The sequence below is a fragment of the Girardinichthys multiradiatus genome, chromosome 21, assembly GCF_021462225.1.
Source record: "Girardinichthys multiradiatus isolate DD_20200921_A chromosome 21, DD_fGirMul_XY1, whole genome shotgun sequence".
In the NCBI taxonomy this organism is placed as follows: Eukaryota; Metazoa; Chordata; class Actinopteri; order Cyprinodontiformes; family Goodeidae; genus Girardinichthys; species Girardinichthys multiradiatus.
In genome coordinates, this window is record NC_061813.1 from 37,333,451 (window position 1) to 37,358,549 (window position 25,099).

The 25,099-nt window shown below is 45.1% G+C and overlaps 1 protein-coding gene across 5 annotated transcripts in view; it reads right to left on the reverse strand.

Moving 5' to 3' along the window:
* The window catches only part of drosha (drosha ribonuclease III), a 158,681-nt gene that overhangs the window by 42,300 nt on the left and 91,282 nt on the right, over positions 1-25,099 (reverse strand). For all 5 annotated transcript variants that reach the window (XM_047349539.1, XM_047349538.1, XM_047349537.1 and 2 more), the window contains 2 exons: positions 19,365-19,409; positions 11,518-11,675 (listed from right to left, as the gene is read on the reverse strand). In XM_047349539.1, the coding sequence (XP_047205495.1) occupies positions 11,518-11,675; positions 19,365-19,409 (203 nt within the window). The remainder of the gene's footprint in view (positions 1-11,517; positions 11,676-19,364; positions 19,410-25,099) is intronic.

Consider the following 25,099-nt stretch of genomic DNA (forward strand, 5'->3'; position numbering starts at 1 on the left):
AGCTGGGGCAGATACCCACTCTGTCTGTGCTTTGTGTCTGGGGCTGCAACATGCCCAGGACGCGTTGGCGTTACCGGCGAGCTGCGAGCACTGTGCACGGCTCTCCCTTAAGTCTCGTTGGCACAGGCTAGCACGCCAAGCTAGCCTGTCAGAGGTTGATCCTATGATGGGGGTAGCCAATCCCCCGCCACCGGAGCTTCCTGGTACTGATGAGAGAGAGAGCCCACTTTGGCTGAAGCCAGTTGGGGTGATCAGCTCGACGCTGTCGCGCCACTGACTGACCCAGAGGAAGACGAGGCCGCACTTCCAGGTTTCAGCACTCTTGCTAACGCTGAATCCGAATCTGAAGTGGAGTCCATCAGTCTCGGGTCTGACAACGACGAGCTGGACTGCGGGCCTTATGCCATCCAGTCGGTTGCAAAGCCCTCGGTGACGGATGACACCAGTCGCTGCGGTTCCCCAAACCCACTGCAACGGACCTGCATGATGTCGGCAGAAGGGCAGCAAAGAAGCTGGGCATCGAGTGGCCGGAAATCCTCACCGAAACTACCACATCTCGATATGAGGGGAAACGGCTTCCGAGAGCCAAATCTTCCAGCAGACAGCTGTTGCCGCTCTTTCCCGAGTGCCTCGAGGAAGCAACCCGGTCCTGGAGCAATCCTCTCACCGCCAAGAACCCCGCCCTGGGAGGGTTGGTGCTGGACTGGACGGGCATGGAGGCCGGCGGTTTTTCACATCTGCCTCCCGTAGAACCTCTGCTGGCATCTCACCTGCACCCATCGCAGAAGTCAGCCATGACAGCGGCAGGACCCACCCTTCCCTTCAAAGCTGATTCTTTTCAGTCCGCTCTGAATGAGAAAAGCTACAAGGCGGTGGCTGCATCTGTTAAAGCCTTAAACGCTTCATCCCTTCTCCTCGCTTACCAAGCGGAATTACAGGAGCAGATGACTGGCACACCGATGGCCGATTTGTGGGACGAGTTGTGCGTGGTGACAGACCTATGCCTGCGTCTCCACAGAAGTGCTGTCCAAGCATCCGGGAGAGCCATGGCCCTGATGGTCACTCAGGAGAGAGCTAGATGGCTGAACCTGTCTAGCCTGTCTCAAAGAGAGAAGAACCAGCTCCTCGACACCCCCGTGGACCCGAAGAGCTTATTCGGCCCCACTGTGGCAGCCATGCAAAAACGCTGTGAGGAAAAGAAGAGGGAAGGTGAAGCGCTAAAGCTGTGTCTACCCAGGAAAGCGCAGACTCCTCCCCCTCCAGCACCCCGTGTGCCGTTCGGTCAAGCGGCGGCTCGACCGGCCTACCGCATCCCCAAACGCCAACCTCAGCCGCAGTCAGCTGACCGTGGGAAACAAACCGAGCTCAAAGGTGCTTGGGGAAGGAAGCCATTAGCTCCCCCGACGACGCCGGGAAACCAAGCGATCCCTTCCGCTACTGTGAGCGCAAAGAAAAAGAGGCGCGCTACCTAGGGAGCCGTCTTTGGGGTGGGAGAGCAGGATCTGCCAGACACCGGCACCCCCCCTACCAGGACACATCCTGTCCCAGTTCGAGTTCAGAACGCCACGTTCAAGGCAACTCAAACGGCCTGCAGAGCCGACGTTGGAGCTCATCGTTCACAGCCGACCGAAGCGGAGGAGGATCAAAGCCACCGAGGGCTCAGTGGAGCCGCAGCTGTGGCCAGAAAGCACACACCAGTGCACAAACACATGCCAGTGTCTAAAAACACGACCTTCCCCCTTCACAACATGTTCAATAAAGTTGTTTTCTGGCACGCATCCAGGCCTGGAGCCGAGGGCGCAGCCACAACAAAAAAACATGAAACATATGTTAAAAATAACACAAGGACAGGACATGGCCGTGCAGCTGCACATGAGGCCTCAAGGGGGAGCTCTCACCCTACCTCTAACACAGCAGGCTGCTTTTTCTGTGGAAGAAGCAGACCTGGGGCGAGCGCAGCTAGCAGTTGTAGCAGAACAGCAGATCCCTCAGCCGGTGTTGCGCAGTGTTTACACGGAAGCACCTTTAGGTCCACTGGCAAACAACACTCAGCTGTGGCGAGCGTGTGGAGCGTCAGATTGGGTGATAAAGACTGTATCCAAGGGATACAGGCTCCAATTTGTGACAGCCCCACCCCGTTTCAAGGGTATAGTACAGTCATACGCCTGGGGAGAGTCCGCTCGCGTCCTGCAAGAGGAAATAATTTCCCTGCAGCACAAAAGAGCTGTCCGGCTGGTACCGCAGGAGCAAAGCAGAGATGGGTTTTACTCCAGATACTTTCCCGTGCCGAAAAGGGACGGGTGTCTGCGACCGATATTGGATCTGCGGGCTCTGAACACATATCTGAGACAGTATTCGTTCAGGATGCTAACACACGCATCTCTGATAAAGTTTGTGCGTCAAGGAGACTGGTTTGACTCCATAGACTTGAAAGAACATGTTTCCATATCCCTATATACCCCCCTCACAGAAAATACCTCAGATTTGCGTTTCAGGGAAAGATATACGAGTACCTGGTATTTCCTTTTGGCCTCTCACTGAGCACACGTGCGTTCGTGAAATGCACCGAGGCAGCCATCGCGCCTCTGAGGGAAAGGGGGATGCGTCTGGCGACGTATATAGACGATTGGCTGATTGCAGCTGAGTTTTTAGAGGAGCTCAGGACGCATGCCGAGATGCTTACTTTACATCTGACAGCTCTGGGATTCACAATAAACTGGGAAAAGAGCATTTTAACCCCAGTACAAACAATCACCTTCATTGGCCTGTCCCTGAATTCAGTCGAGTTCAGAGCGCGCCTCTCAGCGGAACGAGTAAAAGCCTTTCAGGCTTGTCTGGCACTCTTTCGCAGAGGCACACAGGTGAAATCCAGGTTATGCCTCAGACTGCTTGGTCTGATGGCGTCTGCGCTGGCGGTCATCACACTCGGCCGTCTACACATGCGCCCGTTTCAAAGGTGGGCGACGTCACTCAGCTTGAGCCCCACACGCCATGCTCACCGAAGCGTCCTGGTTTCTCTCATATGTGTACGCGCGTTGAGCCCGTGGAAGCGGCCTGGTTTTCTCAACACCGGCGTTACCATGGGAACCATCCTGACGAGGAAGGTAATTACCGCAGATGCCTCGCTGACAGGCTGGGGAGCCACTCACGAGGGGATGATGGTAAACGGCGTTTGGAGTCCACAAACACAGACAGCTCACATAAATTGTCTGGAACTCCTGGCCGTGATGCTGGCACTGGGACACTTTCTGCCCTTTATCAAAGGGCACCATGTTTTGGTCAGAGCGGACAACACAACAGTGGTGGCTTACATCAACAGACAGGGGGGTCTGCGCTCACGTCATTTACACGAGCTGGCATACAGACTGATAATCTGGACCAGCTCACACTTGCTGTCGCTAAGAGCGACTCACGTGCCAGGGGTAATGAACAGAGGCGTGGATCTGCTGTCAAGGGGCAATCCCCGCTACAAAGAGTGGAAACTCCACCGCGATGTGATGTCCCAGATATGGAAGAGGTACGGCCGAGCGGGGGTCGACCTCTTCGCATCAGGGGAAAATGCTCAGTGTCCGATGTTTTTCTCACTGACAGAGCAACAAGCTCCGCTTGGACTGGATGCTCTAGCGCACAAATGGCCGCCGGTCCTACTGTACGCCTTTCCCCCGCTGGAACTGATCATTCCTACTCTCGCCAGGGTGCGAGAGGGAAAACACTCACTCATTCTGATAGCTCCCCGCTGGCCAGGGAAACACTGGCTAACAGATTTTTCAGATGCTACACGGCGAGCCATGGCGGCTTCCCCTCCGCAGAGATCTCCTGACGCAGGAAATATTTCATCCACATCCAGAGCGCATGGCCCTATGGGCCTGGCTTGTGAGGGGTTAAATCTGGCTGCCAGTGGGCTTCCCCAGAACGTTTTTGACACAATTCAAAATGCAAGGGCCGTTTCCACGCGTAACGTGTATGAGGGTAAATGGCAGGCATTCGTGGGTTGGTGCGCAAAACCTATGGTGAGCGTAATGCAAAGCCCTGTGTCGGACGTTTTAACTTTTCTGCAGGCACTGTTGGATAAAGGCTTGGCTTTTTCCACTGTGAAGGTGTACCTGGCTGCTATTTCAGCCTGTCACGTTGGCTTTGGTGACAAAACAGTGGGGCAGCACCCCTGGTGTGTCAATTCATGAAAGGTGCACGACGGCTCCGTCCAGTGTCGAGGAGCCTCACTCCTTCATGGGATTTACCTATGGTACTTGATGCGTTGTCACGTGCACCGTTCGAACCGTTGCAGCAGGTTGAGCTCAAAGTGCTTTCCTTTAAAACGGCCTTATTGATTGCTCTGGTCTCTGCTAAGCGTGTGAGTGACATTCAAGCGCTCTCAGTTAACCCGTCCTGCATGCAGTTTCTGGGTGAGTCAAGGGTTTTACTGAAACCTAATCCTGCCTTTATACCTAAGGTTGCTACGGCTCTGCCATGCCGTGCCCTTGAATTAATGGCTATTCTCCTCTCAGGAGCATGAACGATTGCATACGCTCTGCCCAGTACGAGCTCTGCGGTTATATGTGGAAAAAACAGCAGATTTTTGTAAATCAGAGCAGCTGTTTGTGTCGTGGGCTTCATCACATAAAGGAAAGCCTCTCACAAAGCAACGTCTTTCGCATTGGGTAGTGGGGGCTATTATTATGGCTTATGAGAGCAGAGGCCTTGCACCCCCTGCAGGTCTGCGGGCTCATTCCACTCATGGTGTGGCCTCATCCTGGGCATTGTTCCAGGGTATACATGCAGAGGAAATATGTGAGGCTGCCAACTGGGCGACCCCTCACACCTTCACTAGGTTCTATAAACTGGATGTCACCAGGCCCACACTGGCTCACACGGTTCTAAGGGTGTGGGTTCCACATTGCCATGAATGCAAGATGCAATCTGTTGGTCTTCGAGTGAGCTTATCTGGCAATACGGGAGCAGAAATATCCCATAGTGAGATACCGAAACGAATGTTGAAAGAGAACTTTAGGTTAAGGATTTAACCCCGGTTCTCTGAAACATGAGTGAGGTATCTCACCAGATCACCCTCCTTGCAGGGAGCGAGGAAGAGGTGTGCTTATCAAACTGAAGATCACCTACGTGACGTCAACTTTTATACTGGGAGGAAGTCCCTCCCATGGGAGCGGACGTCACTTCCGCCTGCCAGTCAAGACTGGCGTAATGTAATAGAGCTTCTGGGGGACAGGCGCTGGAGGCGTGTCCCATAGTGAGATACCTCACTCATGTTTCAGAGAGCCGGGGTTAAATCCTTAATCTAAAGTTTCAGACCGCAGGAGGACGATGAATAAACCAATCAATAACTTTTGTGATTTGTTTGATCAGCACTTTCACTTTTATGCTACAGGCACCATTCGGGAACTAATCAGTTCAGTTATGTTCAGTTAAACTATGTAATCAGTTCAGTTGATATCAGCGGCTTTTAGCCCAGTGCAGCTTATATTGAGGTGCGCTCTATAGTCGAGAAAATACGGTAGTCAAAAACTGAACATGTCTTGTCTCCAAGGGTTGAAGGAGAAACTCTTCTCTCTTCAAAGAATATGACAGCATGACTCTAGACGCTAAACTGTTAAAGTTGGTTCTACAAGCTGCTAAGTATTAGGGTGTACTTAGTTTTCATAAACAGCTATTAGAGTTTAGACAGATGAGTCATTTGTGTTTATTGAATGATTGGACTGAGGGATATGTGTGTTTTTGTATGACAACTTATCCCCTAAAGTATTTCCAGCTACTGCGCAAAAACCATTAAACTAACAAATAACTGACTTTAAAAATTACTGTTTGATATGAAGTTTACCCCATTAGCACCGAAGAAGGATTAGTTTTAAAAAATGGAAAGGAATTAAACTTGGATGCCATTTGAATGTTTAAAACTGGAAAAATAAAGAATTAGATTTTAATTTAAAGACTGCAGGGGAGCTTATGTAAGAGCACAGGATAAGTATTAACTTGGAGCATCCACTTTTCTTTTCCTTTTACTGCATCTTTGAGGTCCAAGACAGAGAATCATTTGAGGAAAAGGGACACTGCTTGATGCCCACATTAAAAATAATCAGAGGGCTTCTTAATGAAAAGGCTCCGCCATGGCTCATGAGAGCGTAAAAAGCCAAGTTCAAGTTGGAGACTTGAGAGAAATCCTCCTCCAACTTCAAGATTGCACATCTAAAACACCTGATTTCTGAAAATCCAAAGCTCGACAGCCAGAAAGGAAGAAACGCCAGTGGAGAAGAGAGAAAAGATGTGGTGTGATCTAATTTCACTTCCAATAGGAGGCTGAGGCAGAGAGGAAACAGCGGGTGACAGTGAGAAAGGAAGTGAATAGGGGAAAAAGATGGAGGAAAAAAAAAGGAAGCGACAGAGCGGGTCAAAGAGGAACGTGTGAGGCTGCACAAAAGAGGCCTGCTTTATTCACTTCAGCCGCAGAGCGACAATGCTCCAGAAAAGCTGGGGGAAATTGAAGTAAAGTGTGGAGCCGAGGTCTTTATTCACCTTTGAATTTGATCTAAAATGCCTCTAACAGCACTTCTGAGCGGGCAGCAATAAGGCCGTCCAATCAAAAAAGAAAGGACCTCTCTATTTTATAAAAAAACAATTCCCTCTTGGTTCTGGGGAAAATAATGTTCTGGTTCTGTTTTGAACACTTATGTACAATTCAAATAGAATTACTTTGGGCAATTTGTTGGTTGGGAATTGAGAGTTCTTTTGAAAATGTGCAGCGTATAAACCAACAGGTTAACATACTTAAAAATAATATCACCTCAACGTTATCTGCAGGGCTGTGAAAAGGCATTTACCTATCAGATTTATTTTTTAGTTTCAGATCATCAAACTAATTGTAATATACGACAAAGATAATCTATGTGAATCAATAGAAAAAACAAACCAACCTGACCCTACTTGAAAAAGTAACTGCTCCTCTTTTTAAATCCTGAATTACCTCTTATTAACATTGAAACCATGAATTTTGTGTTCTTGAGTTACGCAGCAGGACAATGATCCAAACCACACCTGCAATATTATCTCTGACTACCAAGAAGGAGAGTGATGTGGTGCTGCGCCAGATGACCTGGCCTCCACAGTCACCGGACCTGAACCCAATCGAGATGATTTGGGGTGAGCTGGACCGTAGAGTGAAGGCAAAAGGGCCAACAAGTGCTAAGCATCTCTGGGAACTCCTTCAAGACTGTTGGAAAACCATTTCAGGTGACTACCTCTTGAAGCTCATCAACAGAATGCCAAGAGTGTGTGGAGCAGTAATCAAAGCAAAAGGTGGCTACTTTGAAGAACCTAGAATATAAGACATATTTTCAGTTGTTTCACACTTTTTTGTTCAGTATATAATTCCACATGTGTTAATTCATAGTTTTGATGTCTTCAGTGTGAAGCTACAATATTCATAGTCATGAAAATAAAGAAAACTCTTTGAATGAGAAGGTGTGTCCAAACCTTTGGTTTGTAGTGTATATATCATCTTTACAGCACATGGAGTCAACTTGAGTTGATTTTAAAAGTACTCCATAACGAAAAGGTGAATGGAACTAAAAGCATTGATGAACAAGCAGCTTTTACGAGAAACGTGGGTAAGTATAAATCAAAGTGTGTTGATCCTCTTGATTAGTTTTCCTCATTCATTCTCAATAAATCTCGCTCAGAGTATTTTATAAAGATAACTGCAAATGTGCAATTAGAAACATTGACCCAACATCGGTATATTTGCTTTCATTTAATGAATTACCGTGACTTTTTAAGTCAACGAGAGATAATAAATAAGTACTGTTTTAGTTTGAACTCATTTATAATTGCTTTATAATTCCCTTCTAAAAAGCCAGATGTTTGTATAATCTTTTAAAATGGTCTTAATTAATGGTTCCCGTGGCTTTCTGAAGTTTTTTTTTGGACATTGGCTTCTTTAGCATCTATTTTCTCTTTATCTTTAAACCAGAATGTGTTAAAAATTTATTTTTATATCTTTTGCTGTACTAGAAAATTTTTAGTTTTAAATCATTTTAAACAGTGAAACTCAGATTCATTACACAATAAAATTTTTAGCACTTATTTCTATTCACAAAGTTACATAAAAATTACACAAAACTACATAAAAATGATAAAAGGGTATTTTAATAAATAAATGTATTTTATATTATGGGAGGAATGCTGACTTTGCAGTCAAGAATGCAGACCTAGTCTGCCAACTGCTGAAACCATGGACAGTGTGCAGTGGCGATTGAAAGTGTGGTTTAACTTTAGTAAAAGAAATCCAACACTTGCAATAAGATTATATCATGCAAAGGAGGGTGCAAGACCAACAACTTTAAACACGTTCGGATTCATGATGTAGAAGTAACAGAGTGCCCCTTCTTTGAGACACCTGCCGTCCTCCGCCTCCGACACTCAGCCTAGCATCGTACTGCGGTCAGAATCAGGTAAGTAAAACAATAAAAGATGTCTTATACTAACATTGAAGCCGCTAACAGGTGGGTCAACACAAATGCAAACACTCAGCTAACATTAACATATGTATTTTTTTATAGACAAGATAACCTGAAATTGTTAACATTAGCTAGGCAGTTGACCAGACTCTGTGATGTGCTACTCCACTATATCTGAGGACCCTGCTGCATTGTGGTGGAACCAACAAAAATCTTATCCTCTGTTGTCTTTTCGCTTTCTCATATTTATGCGTTCTTCTAAACCCAGCGAACGTTTGTTCCTCACTGCAGGAGACTCTGTCCAGAAAGCTCATACATACTGCCTGAGAAGGCAGCCATGATCATTTTGCTCAACAAGAATGGTTTGTGATTTTATTTAAACTGTACCTGATGCTTATCTAGACTGGGTGGTACAGGCAGTTCTGATATCCTGCAGCAGGTTAGCCAATCAGTGAGAGCTCAGTGTTGAACATGTGGAAGCACATGCAGCATTAGACACTAGAAATGTGTAAATGTGTTAAATTTTTGAGAAATAAAGTTTCATAGCATTTATGTTCAAGTTCAAAGGTTTGATATTTATAAACTGGTTGAAAGTAGCCCTGTGAGATATTCATGTACAGTTCATAAAAAGTAAAAGGTTTAGGCTATTTCATCCAGAAACAACTCTGGTTAGATTGCTGGAATCGAAACAAGGAATCTGAATCAGAACTGGAATTGTTCAAATTAAAAGCATTCCCAACCCTATGTATATTCATCCCGTGTTGCAGGCGTCTTCGGCGCCTTTGTAAAAAACTGCTGTCAACCAGCCTGACAAAGAGAACATAACTGGATATTGTTAAAGATCTTGGATTGTCAGATTGGCTTTAAAAGATCACAGCAAAGTCTCTCTACATGAAAGAAAAGTATAAAGAAATGAGGGCTGCATGTGGACTTAGATGGTTCTTTTGACAAACAGAACAGAAAGGGATTATTTCTTGCCATTTCTTATTACTTTATCGCTCTCCATCTCTGCTTTTGGCCTCCATGACTTCGATTGTTTTACTTCTGCCTCTCCTTCACTATCTAGGTCAGCTTGTCCTCCATTCCTTCTCAAAGTGAAAAGCCAAAGGCCAAACTACGTCCCGTCTCTACATCCTTTCTTATCGTCTGACTGTCCTTTCCATTATATGACCTCGTTCTTCACTCTATCATGACAACGTCACCTACTTCGGTCTGACCTTTGCTCCTCGTGGGCAGCCATTGCAGAGCTCCCACCATCAAGTCGGTCGGCTATATTTAGGTCAACGTGCCTTTGGCTGCTAACAAGCTAATGAACATAAATTAAACTAGAAATATATCAAATTTCCCCCTTCATTTGCTGCAGGAAAAGTAATCTAATACAGCTAAACAAGTTTAAACCTCCACCTCGCTGCCATCGAGTTGGAAAATATCGTTTTCAACCTTGAGTTGGAAAGTCCTCAGAGTAAAGCTCAGTAGGAGACAAAGCTCTGGACCTCTAATCAACTCAACTGACCTCGAGTGGAGAGAGGTTTGACATTTAAGTGATAGATTAGAGCATGCTCAGGACTGTGTGTGGGAAGTGTGCAGAAGGTACACACTAACACACAGAGAAGTGTCCTTGTGGCACACCTAAGCAAGCAATTACAGAGCGCAACCTGCCAATAAGATATCAAACGTGTGCTGCCAAGCCTAATTTGCTTTAGCTGTCAAACCCACTATTGTGTAGAGTTGTAAAGCTCAGAAGTGAACTAAGCTTCAATTGCAAATGAACCTCCCGAAGTCTGAAGGTAAAAAAAAACTCAAGCTGGAGGAGTACAGCCTCATTAGCCGGAAGGCGGGTTAATGAAAATTGCAATATTTTTTAAAATTGCATTGTATGAATAAATGAGGACAGCTACACAACAACGCTGTGTTTGATACCAACAGATCCAGATGCTCTCTCTGTTTCTGCGATCAATTTAAGTCATCCCTGTAGAAAGTTTGCAACTTCTCTCAGACTATCGAATAAACGTCATAGCCCAGGAAAAAAACACTTTCAAAGTCAGGAGCGTTGTAGCACTGCTGCGAGACGCCGCAATTAACAGAGAAAAACAGAGCAAAAACCACATGTGTATCTCTCTCTCTGAGCACAGCACGCACGGAGGATGTATAGCGAACCAGCCTTAATTAAATCTGCATCAAAAAGAATGATTTAAGCAGGACTCCAAGAAATCACAAGGTGGACTGAAGCAAGACAGCAAGAGAGAGAAAGAGAGGGGAGGAATGAGAATCTGACAAATAAGAGATGTGGCTGAAATAAATGAAACAAAGCCTCCAGCCCAGGACAATCCAGTGAATCAAAACCACATTTCCCATGGGGCAGTGGGGTTATGGCCTCCCAGTTAGAGGCAGAATACAGATATGGGATCTTAAAAGTCTCCAGTGCCTCTCTTTCCTCTCTTGGATGAGAAATACTTGGACCCAGCCCGTTGCCACAAAACATATCAGACATGCCGTCGCTCACCTAACATGGTGTTCCAGGTGTCACTTAGACAGAGCATGGATACGCTGCAGAGGTAAAGATAGTAAAGATGGAGGACGGATACAAGGCGGTGCAAAAACCCTTTTCACCTTTCGTCACATAACACAAATGCCCCTAAATAAAACCAGAGCATGGGGAGCATTAATCAGAGGGTACAAAAACACGAACTGCATCAGCTGTCAATATTTTGGCCAATATGTCAAATATAACACAAATATGCTTTACCATAATAATTTTTTTATATCAAGCCCCTATACTAGTTGATTCATGACCACAAGTGGGCTCCTGAACCCAACTTCAGGAAACACGGATGTAGCGGACACAAGGAAAAATAAAGAAGTCCCATCTGACAAGACTTTCTGAAAGTCTTTGGTACATATATTAAGTTTAGGAGCCTTTTTATAGGTTAAAATGTTTAACAAAGGCTCAAAATCTGTTGTAAAAAGGCAAAGTTTTGGATAGGCCAGACAATCTGAAAAAACAAATTCTCTTCCAGACTGAGAGCATCCTACAAGCATCAAGTGTACACACAGGGTGAGGTGGTTGAAGCCTACGGTCCTCAAGGTGAACGCTCTGGCCAGCAGGCGGACATGTGTGAACAAAACACCAATCGAATCCTCAAAGCTGGTCAGTTTCTGAAGAACTGGAGATGTTTCAATTAGCTGCCGGTCCGTCTGAGACTCCTGCACCTGGTTGGAGAAAGAAAAGAACAGAGATTAGGCTCAGAGACTAGACATGTTACAACAGACTGGCACAGAAAGGATTCAAAACAGCAGAAACAGCTCATCTTCAACTGTTAGGTAGAGAGTGATCTGAAAGACTGAAAGAAATGCATCTGAAGGCACCAGGCCGCAGATTGTTGTGACAATGTGTTTTTTATCAGAGAAAAACGATGAATGTTAGATCCTCTGAGCCTGATGTCATGGTTCTCAATCAGAACAAGGTTGAAGGCTTCATCTAGGTTGGAGGCAACTCTCTGCAATAAGGAGAGCACTTCAACTATCTCTTCTGTTTTGAAGTATAGACCACAGGGTCGTCTGGAAACGTGCTGGGTTCCCCAGTATCTGGAGAGATGGAGATGTCTGGCTTTCCCTTTGGACCCGTTACTTCCCATCCCTGATATTGGACAGAAATTGAACAAAGAAAGGATGATATGAAAGAGCAATTTGGACACCCCTAACCTGGCAGGTGAAGGAGATAAAATGGGCTTCATCCAATAAAAATCTTTTTCCCAATCCTCCCAGTACCTGGTACACAAATAGTTCCGGTAAAAACTGGTGATATCACTGTACAAATAATCCCCACCCCTCTGTGTTAAATGAAGACGCTCAGCCCGGGTTTCAGGAAAACGAGGAGCTCCGCAGTTTGTTCTGCTCAGGGGCATGTTTAGAGTGTGTATTTTTACCCCACCTCATAACAAACTGGAGATGATCTGCAGCAGATGGGAGTCTCTTAGTCATTAACTTTTAAGTCAAACAGCTTCCTTTTTACCTCTCTCTGAATCTGGAACTTCCCACCGTGAATTAATATCTCTGTTGACTCGGGCGTACAGCGAGTCGGCTTCGCCTGATTATGAAGCCAGTTGTACCAGAGATGAGCAACACTGAGATGAGTCTTAAAAGAATAACTTTCATCTTTGTTTTGCATGTGATAAAATGCGGCAGGTTAAGCGTTAAAGGTAGAAGGTCTTTCGCTCTCTTTAACCACTACAGATTATTTGCTCATGATTGGGCTCATTAGAGGAGGGAATAATATGCCTGAGCAGTCAGAAAATGTAAATAAATGATTGTATGCTTGTTGAATCAGGAGATGTGCTCATGGGGCATTAATTAAGCTGCTGAAATTATCTGTGTGGTGCAACTGTTAGATTGAGCAAAATATATTTTCCAGAAGAAATACCAACATCGAGATATGCAGTTCGACGAGGACATTTAATGATTACTGAGGCATATTAATTTGACCTTGTCAGGCTGATCTCTTGCGTTGCTTTGTTTTCCCAAACAGAAAAGATCAAGGCTCTTCAGAAGATGATGACCGCTTTCCTTTATTTTCCCAACATTTCTTTCTGCCTGGGGTCTCTTAAACGTCATTTTTCAAAGTCTTCCATGTCAAGCCGGCAAGCAGAGCAGAGATGTATTTTTAAACCGAGTATTTTAATTGGAGCACTGCCGGTAATGTCATGGTTCCATCTTCTGGCATGTACGAAGAAACATTTCATTCCTGCCTTTTTTGAAAAATTCCCTGTGTTAATTAACGGAAGGCGTTTAAATGTCATGAATTACAACTAACAACATCTGACGAGTTCAGCACTCACCGGAGCTAGCTATCCTTCAGGGAAAATGGCCAGCAGCAAGGCTTCAAATGAAGTGAAGAGCGGAAGAGAGGGGGGGGGGGGGCGAAATCAACAGAAGCCACGAAGAAATAAATAAATAAAAAAATGTTTGAAATGCCTTCAAAGCATCACTTTCAGCGGAGTCCAAAACCAAGGCAGCATCAGAGCTGAGGCACCAACAGGCTTGATACTCGTGTACCCCCCTGATAAACTGGAGGAGAAATGTAATCCACACTCGACGTAAATGACGTTCTGCTAAATTATCCTGGAGAGCTTGTGTGTGTGTGTGTGTTTGGGGGAGGGAGGAGAGGGGTCAAGTGAAAACATGAAGAAGTGCCTGTAAACCACGTGGCGTTCCACATCCCTCTGCAGTGCGAGTCGGTGGCAAGCCTGGCGCATGCCAAAGATCTGTGCACGTGTTATTACACATGCCATGGCGAGCTGCCACTGCCGTCAGCTCAAACCTCATTAGGGCAGCTCCTCTTTCACTTCTTCCTCCTCGTCTTGGTGGGGAAGAAAATTAGGTTACACCTTGTTACCTTTCAGCAACAATTTTTGGGCTTCATGTTCTAACTTTGGGAGATTTCAAGGTTTATGGAAAAATATGTTTATAATGAAGAGGGAGTCACTCTTTTCTAATGAGCGCTTTAGATAGCAGCAGCACTGTGCAAAGGACTCGAATCATATATTTCTTCATTCACACATTGACAGAGCAACAGACACTAAGTTAAGCACCATGAATGACAGATCCAGTTTGGATACTTAGTCCAAAGTAAATCAGTGATGTGATGTAAACTGATTTAATTGGAAAACCTATTGTTGCCCAAGTTTGAACTTCCAGGCTGATGTACTGAGACGTTGCTTTAAACTTTCCTCAACATTGTTTCCTCCTCCAGATATCTATTTTGTAAAGAGCACCACTCCTTCCTGTAGCAAAACACCAACACAACATGATGCTGCCACCCCTGTACTTCACAGTTGCAATGTTGTTCTTTAACTATGATCATGATGCCCATATGAGACCACAGAACATGTCCCCAAACATTAATGTCTTTGTGTCTGAGCGCATATCTAAATGTTGCTTTTGGTGTAATGGCTTCTTCCTCTCCAAGAGGCCTTTCAGCCCAACATGGTACAGGGCTCGTTTCACTGAGAAAAATGACACTCTCTTCACAGCTTCAGTAAACTATCTTTACAAATTCTATTTCCACTGTACAACATTAATCTCTGGTACACAGAACCAGTCCCCTTCCTGAACGGTATGATGGGGGAACATTCCTTTGGAGTCCACACTTGATTAAATAGTTTAAACATGAAATGTAGCACCGTCAGGCATCAGGAAATGGTACCCAAGAATGATGGAGGTCGATCCATGTCCTGACCAATTCCTTTAGATTTTTTCCATGATGTCACTCATGGAAGCAGCGTGTTTGAGGTGTTGACCTAAAAGACATTCTCAGTTGTGCCTCCATTAAACACAAATGTTGTGAATTAACCTTTCAGAATCATACATGGTCATGAAATCATCAACTTGGCTTCTTAAATTGTTTAAAACCATAGTAATCTTAGTGTATGTAAACCTCTGAGTTTAAAGAAAGCAATATATTGAGTAAACCATTTTTAGGCACCCTTTAATTTTTAGGATTAATTTTATTATTGAAGAAGTACTACCACTGCTCCCATTGAATTCAAAATGTTAATGAACCTCAGACCCGAATCTTCAAGAAAGTACAGGTGAGGTTGTGGCTTTCTGAGGTGGGTGGACAATTACTGGGAAACTATCAATATGCAGGATAATGATACTATTGAGTGAAAAAATACTTTTTTGACATCTAACTTGTTCATTTTTATTTCATAAAGTGAAAATAAGACTTCAAAACATACAGTTTTGGTATTCATCTGTTAGTTTCTTAATCCATTGATGATCACCTTTTTGTGTGGCAACGACGTCTGAGACACCATTAATCTCCAACTTAAAAAGGGTCCACAAGTTCTCAGTACGGTTTAGATCAGGGAAGGAAGGGGCCGTGTCATTACTCTCTCATCTTTAAGGCCTTTGCAGGCTAGCGACTGAGTGGAGTACTTCGATGCATGGAATGGAGCTTTGCCTTGCATTAAAAATCATGGTCGTTAGGAATGATGCAGACTTTTTCATGAATCAAATCTTCTAAAAACTGTTGATCTTGAGGCTCAATGCTCTGGTCCATTAAGAGTTGCTCTCATCTCATCAGTTTATAAATTCTTTGAAAAATCTGTCTTCAGATATTTCTTGGCCCAGTCTTCATGTTTCAACTTATGCGTCTTGTTCAGCAGTGGTCGGGTTTCAGCCCGCCTTACCTTAGCCATGTCTCCAAGCACTGAACACCTTGGACTTCTGGACACTCCAGCAAGGTTGCAATTCTGGAATATGAAAGCACCCAAGCAAACTGGGTTCCTAGAAGCTTCACGTTTGATTCTAATCAATCTTCGGCAGTTAATTTTTTTTTTCTCCAGCCATTTACAACAAAATGTTTGATGTACCTGTGATCACACATTCATATCTTGTAAATTTAAAAGAGATTTAACTGAGTACGGCAATTCCTATAAAATACTTTTTTTTTTTTCCCTTTTAGACTTTTCAGACTCAGGTAAATCTCTTTTTTGGTCTATTTTGCCTGAGTAAGAGAAGCTGCCTAAAAATTATGCAGACCCTGATAAAAGGGTGTTGATCGCCTTGCACCACATCCTCCCTCATTAAAAAAATCCATATCACCTGACATTTTAAAATCTAATTAGCATTCAATTTTGGAGTTGTTGGAGCAGCAGCTCATCTACAGCTGAGAGGAAGTGGTTAGAAAAGCTCCTCAGGAAGGCCAGCTCTGTCCTTGGATGCCCACTCAACCCAGTGCAGGTAGAAGAACTCTGGCAAAAATAACATCACTGTTGGACGTCTCCAACCCCATGCATGAAGTAGTTGCAGAACTGGAGAGCTCCTTCAGTGACAAACTGCTGCATCCAAGGTGCACAATGGAGCGTTACCGCAGGTCCTTCCTCCCAGCAGCTGTTAGACTTTGTAACCATCACTGCTCCCAACAAACATTCCTGCTGTTATTTGCAGTTTTTCCATTTCTTGTAAATGGTCTGGCACATAGTTTTACATTTTTAAATGATCTTACTCAGTTGCACATTTCTTTGTGTCTGAGTATGCTAGTTTTAATGAATGCAGAGTAATTTTTCTTCTGTAAATTTCCTTCTACTGAACTTACTTTGAATTGCCACTTTGTTTCTGGCACACCTGGATTTCCCTACTGATGAACAACAAGGATTATTTCCATTCTATATGCAGTAAAAGCTGTATATAGCTTGGACTTGGAAAATATACATTAAACTGGTGATACTCAAAAGGTCAAATTGCTCACCTGCCTGATAATTGTGGACACACTGTAAAAACCTTTGTCACCCTTTACTCTATCACTTAGTAAACAGAAATAATTTTGGTAATCCTAACTAATCTTATGTATGTATTGCTGTCTAATGTGCCTCTGGTAACAATTACTCTCTGCTTTGACCGAATGTCAGATACTCCAGCATCTGCCTGTAAAACATTGCTGGACCCAAAATGCCATTACCTAGTCTCCTAACTAGCTGTTAACTAGCCAGGGAGTGGCTAGTTCTCCCTGGCTCGGCTAGTTAACAGCTAGCCAGTTAACCGTTGGCCTTTAACAGGTAAATAAAAAAAAAGTAGCTACTCAGAGCAGGCTCAAGACCACATTTTTAAATCTCAGTTAACAGTTTTTAACAATATGCAGCATTTTGAATTTGTATGATACATTACTGTAGAGCACACACTATGGCAGAGAAAATTCAACATAGAATTGTTTCTGCGACATAGAATGTATTGCAAATAATTTTGCAAATTAGGTCCAGAATAATATGCTAGCAATTAACCTACAGAAAAGATTTATTAAACGAGATAATATCTATAATTTGAGATGTGCAGAGATTTATACAAAACCTAATTTCTAAACAAAAGTAATGGAACGTTGCAATAATTTAACCAAAGACATCAACAAATCAAAATCAAATTTAAAATTGAATAGAAATCAAATCAAATATGTTGCTTAAATATAATGCAATGCTGTGATTGACCTCAGGTATTATAGATAGCAAAAGTAATCAGATATTTCCATTTCTTTTTTGTTGGTTGGTGGATAAATGATAAACTGATGTTTATGTTATCATATTTTTCTATTTGTATTTTTTTTTAAGAAAGGGGGTGGCCATATAAGAAAGGCTTCTTCTTTCTAAGCCCATTTATTGTTCTGTTTTCTATGACATGAAATAGTCATGTTATTTGTGAATGAATGGATGAAACAAATACAATAAAATAAAGATTGGGGACTGTGTATAAATGTGGCCCTTTCTTAGGTTAGGTACAAAGATAACAAAAAAGTAAAATAAATAACAAAGACCTTAAGAAAATCTGGAGAAGCATTGATCAAAACATTTTTTAAAAAGGACAAGAAATTCTGGATCCTTGAAAATAAAGGCTCCCATAGTGATGGGCGTTCTTGATTTTGCGGACATTCCTGCATACTCAAGGTGGATGCAAAGCGGACATCCACAGAACACATCCACACAAAGCTAAGTTTTTACAACCGCGTACGTGTACTCGGTGTTAGACAATAAACTGCTGGGCGAGACAAAGTCTTCACATTTAGCTGTTTTATATGTGACACACTGCTCTGAGCAACCAGTCTCAAGGACGTGCAGTGTCACTCTCTGCACCGCATTGACAAATGTTTTCCCCTTCTTCTTTCCTAGTCTGGGTTAATGGCCTTATATGCCACCTTCTTTTCTTTCGTTTTTCCAAAACTACAAGGCAAATTAGCTTTCTCCTCGTCTGATGATGTCATGACAGAAAGTGTGGGAAATGTAGGAATTGGTCATTAGAAATGTAGGAAATCTGTACGCTCAACTACGAAATCTCAAATGTCCGAACAGTGCGTGCGGAGTCTGCAGTGCTCACACTAGACGCACAGTGCGCCCAACTCTGTGGGAGCCTTAAAAAAAAAAAATACTAAAAATAAAGACTGTTTCAAAAATTGCCACAGTGCTGAATATCAATCTGAGTCATGCTATCAAGGATGCTATCAAGCTACCATAAAGTTGGAACAATTTAACAACCCGCTGTCAGGGGACCACCCAGAGGTAACTGCATCAGTATCCAGTGTGTGGTAATGAGGCTCCAGCTCTGAAGTGGCTAATGGAAGCAGACCTCGCACCACAGAGCAGTGGCGGGTTGCAGGGTGGACCCAAGGGGCTCCACCCTGTTTGTGTACCCACTGCTGGGGACTGTGCTGTGCAGCTCACCAGGAAAACAAAGTGCTAGATGCAGTCGGTGAATCCCGAGCACTGACAAGCTCAACAAAAACACCCAGGATCTCAGTCTTCAACATTTGGGGGTGACAAATAGATGTATGGAGAGGGAAAGATAAAGACAAACAAAGCTATTTCTGGCCAGACATGTAAAAACAGACATATGAAAATGCTAAGACACTTTTGCACATGCACTTGCAGACAGCTTAAACACAAATCTCACAGAAAGAAACACTTTCCTCCCACAAACACATCAGAGAGAAAGATGCCTGGCGGTCCCGGGAGACCTCATGTGATTCGGGATCGTAATCCTGTTATGGCATCTTTGATCTCGTCTTCCAAATTCTAATTTCAAACAAACACTGCTGACATGTTCAGTGCTTTTGTGCAGAGCATGCAACTCAAAGCACAGCAGAGACAGTGAAGACATGGAGCAAGTGAAAAGGAAAAGCAAAGACGATGGAGAAGAGTGAAATGTTGCTGAAAAAGAGTAAATCAAAAAGCAGATTAAGGTCTTGACCAAAGCTGGAAAGCAGCACAATAAAGATGGTGGAAAAGTCAGCCATTGCAAAACAATAAATGCCTATCTCTATTACAAGAAGAGAAATGTCTCCAAATGGATGAGGTGAGTTTTAATGAGAGGCAACCGAGACAAAATAAACATCAATAATAAAACATCTCAACCAACCTGCAGGGGGTGTGGTGGGTAGTGGAGCCAGACCTCCCGCAGGTCCTGTGAAGACAGAAAGAGATGAGGAGTCAGGCAGAAGAAAGTGATGGCACAATGGTCTTCAAAGTTCCAAATGATAAATAACACAGTAGTAACAAAAATAAACAATTTGGAAGGAGAAAATAAACTCTGATTGCTCTTCAGAAAATATTTAAAGCACTCAGTTTAACTTTCAAAACAGTATATCTTTTGTGCAAAGTGAAAAGTACGAAAAGGATAGACATTTCTTTGAAGGTTGGTTGTGTGGAGTTGTTCTGAGCAAACAGGTGCTTATCTTAATACAGCATTTGGACTGAATCATGCTAACAGCTACCCTGGTAGCTACTGAAGCTAACAGCAAAGAGGATTGGGTGGCGGACGAAGGTGGAGACCTCGGCGGCCCGATCCCCGGATGCTTAGGCTGGCTCTAGGGACTTGGAATGTCACCTCGCTGAGGGGGAAGGAGCCTGAGCTTGTGCGGGAGGTCGAGAGATATCGACTAGAAATAGTCGGGCTCGCCTCCAGGCACAGCGTGGGCTCTGGAACCCATCTCCTTGAGAGGGGTTGGATTCGCTTCTACTCTGGAGTGGCCAACGGGGAGAGGCGGCGGGCTGGTGTGGGTTTGCTTGTTGCCCCCCAGCTCAGCCGTCTCGTGTTGGGGTTTACCCCAGTGGATGAGAGGGTCGTATCCCCGCGCCTTCGGGTTGGGGAGAGGTCTCTGACTATCATTTCAGCCTACGGGCCGATTGGTAGTGCAGAGGACCCGGCCTTCTTGGCGTCCCTGTCGGGAGTGCTGGATAGTGCCCCTCCCGGGGACTCCATTATTCTGCTGGGGGACTTCAACGCCCACGTTGGGAACGACAGTGACACCTGGAGAGGCGTGATCGGGAGGAATGGCCTCCCCGATCTGAATCCGAGTGGTGTTTTGTTATTGGACTTCTGTGCTAGTCACGGATTGTCCATAACGAACACCATGTTCAAACATAAGGGTCCATCAGTGCCCTTGGCACCAGGACACTCTAGGCAGGAGGTCGATGATCAACTTTGTTGTCATATCATCAGACCTTCGGCCGCATGTTTTGGACACTCGGGTGAAGAGAGGGGCTGAGCTGTCCACTGATCACCACCTGGTGGTGAGTTGGATCCGCTGGAGGAGGAGAAAGCCGGACAGACTTGGCAGGCCCAAGCGCATATTGAGGGTCTGCTGGGAACGCCTGGCGGAGCCCTCGGCCAGGGATGTATTCAACTCCCACCTCCGGGAGAGCTTCGACCAGATCCCGGGGGATGTTGGAGACATAAAGTCCGAGTGGACCATGTTCTCCGCATCTATTGTCGATGCTGCTGCCCGTAGCTGCGGCCGTAAGGTCTGCAGTGCCTGTCGCGGCGGCAATCCCAGAACCCGGTGGTGGACACCAGCAGTAAGGGATGCTGTCAAGCTGAAGAAGGAGTCCTATCGGCTGTGGTTGGCTTGTGGGCCTCCTGAGGCGGCTGACGGGTACCGTGAGGCCAAGCGTGCTACGGCTCGGGCTGTGGCAGAAGCAAAAACCCGGGCCTGGGAGGAGTTCGGTGAGGCCATGGAGAAGGACTACCGGTTGTCCTCGAAGCGATTCTGGCAAACCGTCCGGCGCCTCAGGAGGGGGAAGCAGTGCTTCGCCAACACTGTTTATAGTGGGGTTGGGAGACTGCTGACCTCGACCGAGGACATTATCGGGCGGTGGAAGGAGTACTTCGAGAATCTCCTCAATCCTGCCATCACGCATTCCGTGGTGGAAACAGAGGCTGGGCACTCGGGGTTGGACTCTTTCATCACCCAGGCTGAAGTCACCGAGGTGGTTAAAAAGCTCCGCGGTGGCAAGGCTTCGGGGGTGGATGAGATCCGCCCTGAGTACCTCAAGTCTCTGGATGTTGTAGGGCTGTCATGGTTGACACGCCTCTTCAACATTGCGTGGCGGTCGGGGACAGTGCCTCTGGACTGGCAGACTGGGGTGGTGGACCGGAGGGTGTGTTCCAACTACAGGGGGATCACACTCCTCAGCCTCCCTGGTAAGGCCTACACCAGGGTATTGGAGAGGAGAGTCCGACCGATAGTCGAACCTCGGCTTCAGGAGGAGCAGTGTGGTTTTCGTCCCGGCCGTGGAACACTGGACCAGCTCTATACCCTCTACAGGGTGCTCGAGGGTTCATGGGAGTTTGCCCAACCGGTTCACATATGTTTTGTGGACCTGGAGAAGGCATTCGACTGTGTCCCTCGTGATGCCCTGTGGGGGGTGCTCCGGGAGTATGGAATCGGGGGCCCTTTATTAGGGGCCATCCGGTCCCTGTACGAGCGGAGCAGGAGTTTGGTCCGCATTGCCGGCACTAAGTCGGACCTGTTCCCGGTGCATGTTGGACTCCGGCAGGGCTGCCCTTTGTCACCGGTCCTGTTCATAACTTTTATGGACAGGATTTCTAGGCGCAGCCAAGGGCCAGAGGGGGTCTGGTTTGGGGACCAGTGGATTTCGTCTCTTCTTTTTGCGGATTACGTGGTCCTGCTGGCCCCCTCTAGCCAAGACCTACAGCATGCACTGTGGCGGTTCGCAGCCGAGTGTGAAGCGGCTGGGATGAAGGTCAGCTCCTCCAAGTCCGAGGCCATGGTACTCGACCGGAAAAGGGTGGCTTGTCCTCTTCAGGTTGGAGGGGAGGTCCTGCCTCAAGTGAAGGAGTTTAAGTATCTCGGGGTCTTGTTCACGAGTGAGGGAAGAATGGAGCGGGAGATCGACAGACGGATCGGTGCGGCTGCCACAGTAATGGGGGCACTGTGCCGGTCCATTGTGGTGAAGAGAGAGCTGAGTCGAAAAGCAAAGCTCTCAATTTACCGGTCGGTCTACGTTCCTACCCTCACATATGGCCATGAACTTTGGGTCATGACCGAAAGAACGAGATCCCGGATACAAGCCGCTGAAATGAGCTTCCTCCGTAGGGTGGCCGAGCACTCCCTTAGAGATAGGGTGAGGAGCTCGGCCATCCGGGAGGGGCTCGGAGTAGAGCCGCTGCTCCTCCACATCGAGAGGAGCCAGTTGAGGTGGCTCGGGCATCTATACCGGATGCCTCCTGGACGCCTTCCTCGGGAGGTGTTCCAGGCTCGTCCCACTGGGAGGAGGCCCAGGGGACGCCCCGGACATGCTGGAGGGACTATGTCTCTCGGCTGGCCTGGGAATGCCTTGGGCTCCCCCTGGGGGAGCTGGAGGAGGTGTCTGGAGAGAGGGACGTCTGGGCGTATCTGCTGAGTCTGCTGCCCCCGCGACCCGGTCCCGGATAAGCGGAAGACAACGAGTGCGAGTACTATTTAAGCTACTCAAGTTAATAACTTTTAATACCAACATATTAGCTGTTGGCCTAAGTATGCTCAATGTAGTTAATGCTAACAGCATCCCCAGCTAAAATCCATTGAAGCTTAAAGCTTAAAGCTAATAGATACTTAAGCTAACAGCTTATCAGGCCAGCAGCTACAGTATTCATGCTAAAAGTTATTCATGTTAAACGCTAGTCAAGCTAACAGCCACTCAAACTAGAAGCTAATAAGGTTAACAACTATTTGCATCAACAACTAATTATGCTAACAGTTTCTTAAGCTATCCGTTAATTACCTGTTCACACAGTTATTTAAACTATTACGTATTCTGGCCACAAGGCTGAACAGTCTTAGCTGAGCACCCATTAGCCTGAGTAACCTTGTAAATGAGTAATTGTTGTTTAAGTAACCATTAGCTTGATACTTCCATGAGAAATTCTATGACTCTCAAAACTAGCACCACTTTGACTGTAGCCTACAGCATGTAGGAAAATTACTGCAGACTCACAACAAGCCCAATTGAACAAAACCACAAAAATCCATTAATACGTTAACTAAATCTACTTTTAGATAAAATAGGCTGCACAGTGGGGAAGTTGTTAGCAATGTTGCCTCAAAGTAAGAAGGTCCTGTTTGCATGTTGTCCCCATGCCTGTGGGTTCTCTCCGTGCAAACCTGCTTCATCCCCACAGCCCAGAAGCATGATTGGTGGTCATTGGCCTCTTGCCCTATGACAACTGGAGACCGGCACCAGCCCCCCCCACCTCGGAAGGATGGTTGTGTTATTTTTGGATAGGTGGATTTAGATCGATTATTTAATAGATACTTTACTGACAAGGCTGTAAGTTTAAATAAGGTAATAGGGGGAAAAACTAGGAAAAATAGTGGTGCAGTAAAACATCTCACAGTTGGTACATCTTTATTAACGTTCTATAGATTTCATCTTGTTTTTGGATACTGTCAGTTCTCAAAAATGACAATGCACTGTGAAGTTGGTTAACAGGGAGCTGCGAGGTGTATCTGAGTGGAAAACATAGCATGTTAGTGATGGGAGGGTTGGTATTCTTTAGCTCTGGGAGGTGTATTTTCTCGGGGGATAAAATAGTGAATCTTGCCCGCCTTTACTGTGGAGGAAAATGTGTGCAAAAATCAACAAGTTTTATCAAACCTGTTCTAAGGTAACTTTATAGATTAAATGGAAAAGAGATGAAGGCTGGAAAAGCATATAGCATCAAGGGAGAGAGTAAGTGCTCAAGCTGTTGCCAAGGAGAAAGGAGCAAAAGACAGCTTTAGGCTCTGATGTGGAGTGATTCATAGCAGTATAGAGAAGTGGACAGGCCCTCTAAAGTACAGTATCACTCAGGTGTTTAAAAGGTTCAAGAAGATAAACCTTTAAAATGCAGTGGGGGTGTTGTGTGTGGTCATTGGTATTGAGTGGGAGCCTCATTTTCTCAACACACCCAGCTGGCAAGCCCATCGCCTTGAGCAGCCAATGAAAAATTCATGACGGTGGTCAATACTTTTGAGTAAATGCTTCCCTTTGATTCCCTGTATCCAAGATTGGGACTGGAGGTGGAAGGCGCCGAATACATGCCGTTGCTTGTGAACACAGAACTCACTGGCTGTGGAGATCACTTAGAGACCATCGATAACACCGGCTAATGGATCTCATGTTATCACAGCCTCATTTCAGTCACAATATTGGCTCTCAGAGATATACACAAGTGTAATGCCATCTAAAACATGTGCACATACACAAGTAGAAACTGAAAAAGACATAAGGAAACCAAAAGAGAAAAGAAAATAGATGAAGTAAAGTAGATACGAGATGAATCGGCTTGTGATCTGAGGTTTTTGATTAAAACTAATCCACATGGCGCCCACGAGCCGCCCACATGCCGTATATAGACATGAACAGCTAATGTTTCAATTACAGCCATTCTAAAGACAAGGCAGCTGATGATTAACCCAGGATCGAGTGGGGATTTAAAACAACAATATTTTTACTCTGTTTTTTCATCTCTCCCAGCACAAGGAGGGTATAATTACTGGGTCCACAAATCATCTGCTGCAGCTGAATCACTGCCATTTGGAAGATTTACCTCAAATAGTACTAGCAAGAAAAAAAAACCTGCATGTTTATTTGACTGCCTACCTAGCTTATGATAAAAGTGAATATTAAAAGGAAAAAGAAACACGGTTCAGCGAAATCACCTATCATCTACAGCAGATATAAAAAGTCTACACATCCCTCAACACTCAAATAACACATCATAGATCTGAATGAATGAAATATTCTCATTGAATACTTTGTTCTGTACAAAGTTGAATGTGCTGACAAAATCACACAAAAATCATCAATGGAAATCTAATTTATTGGAGG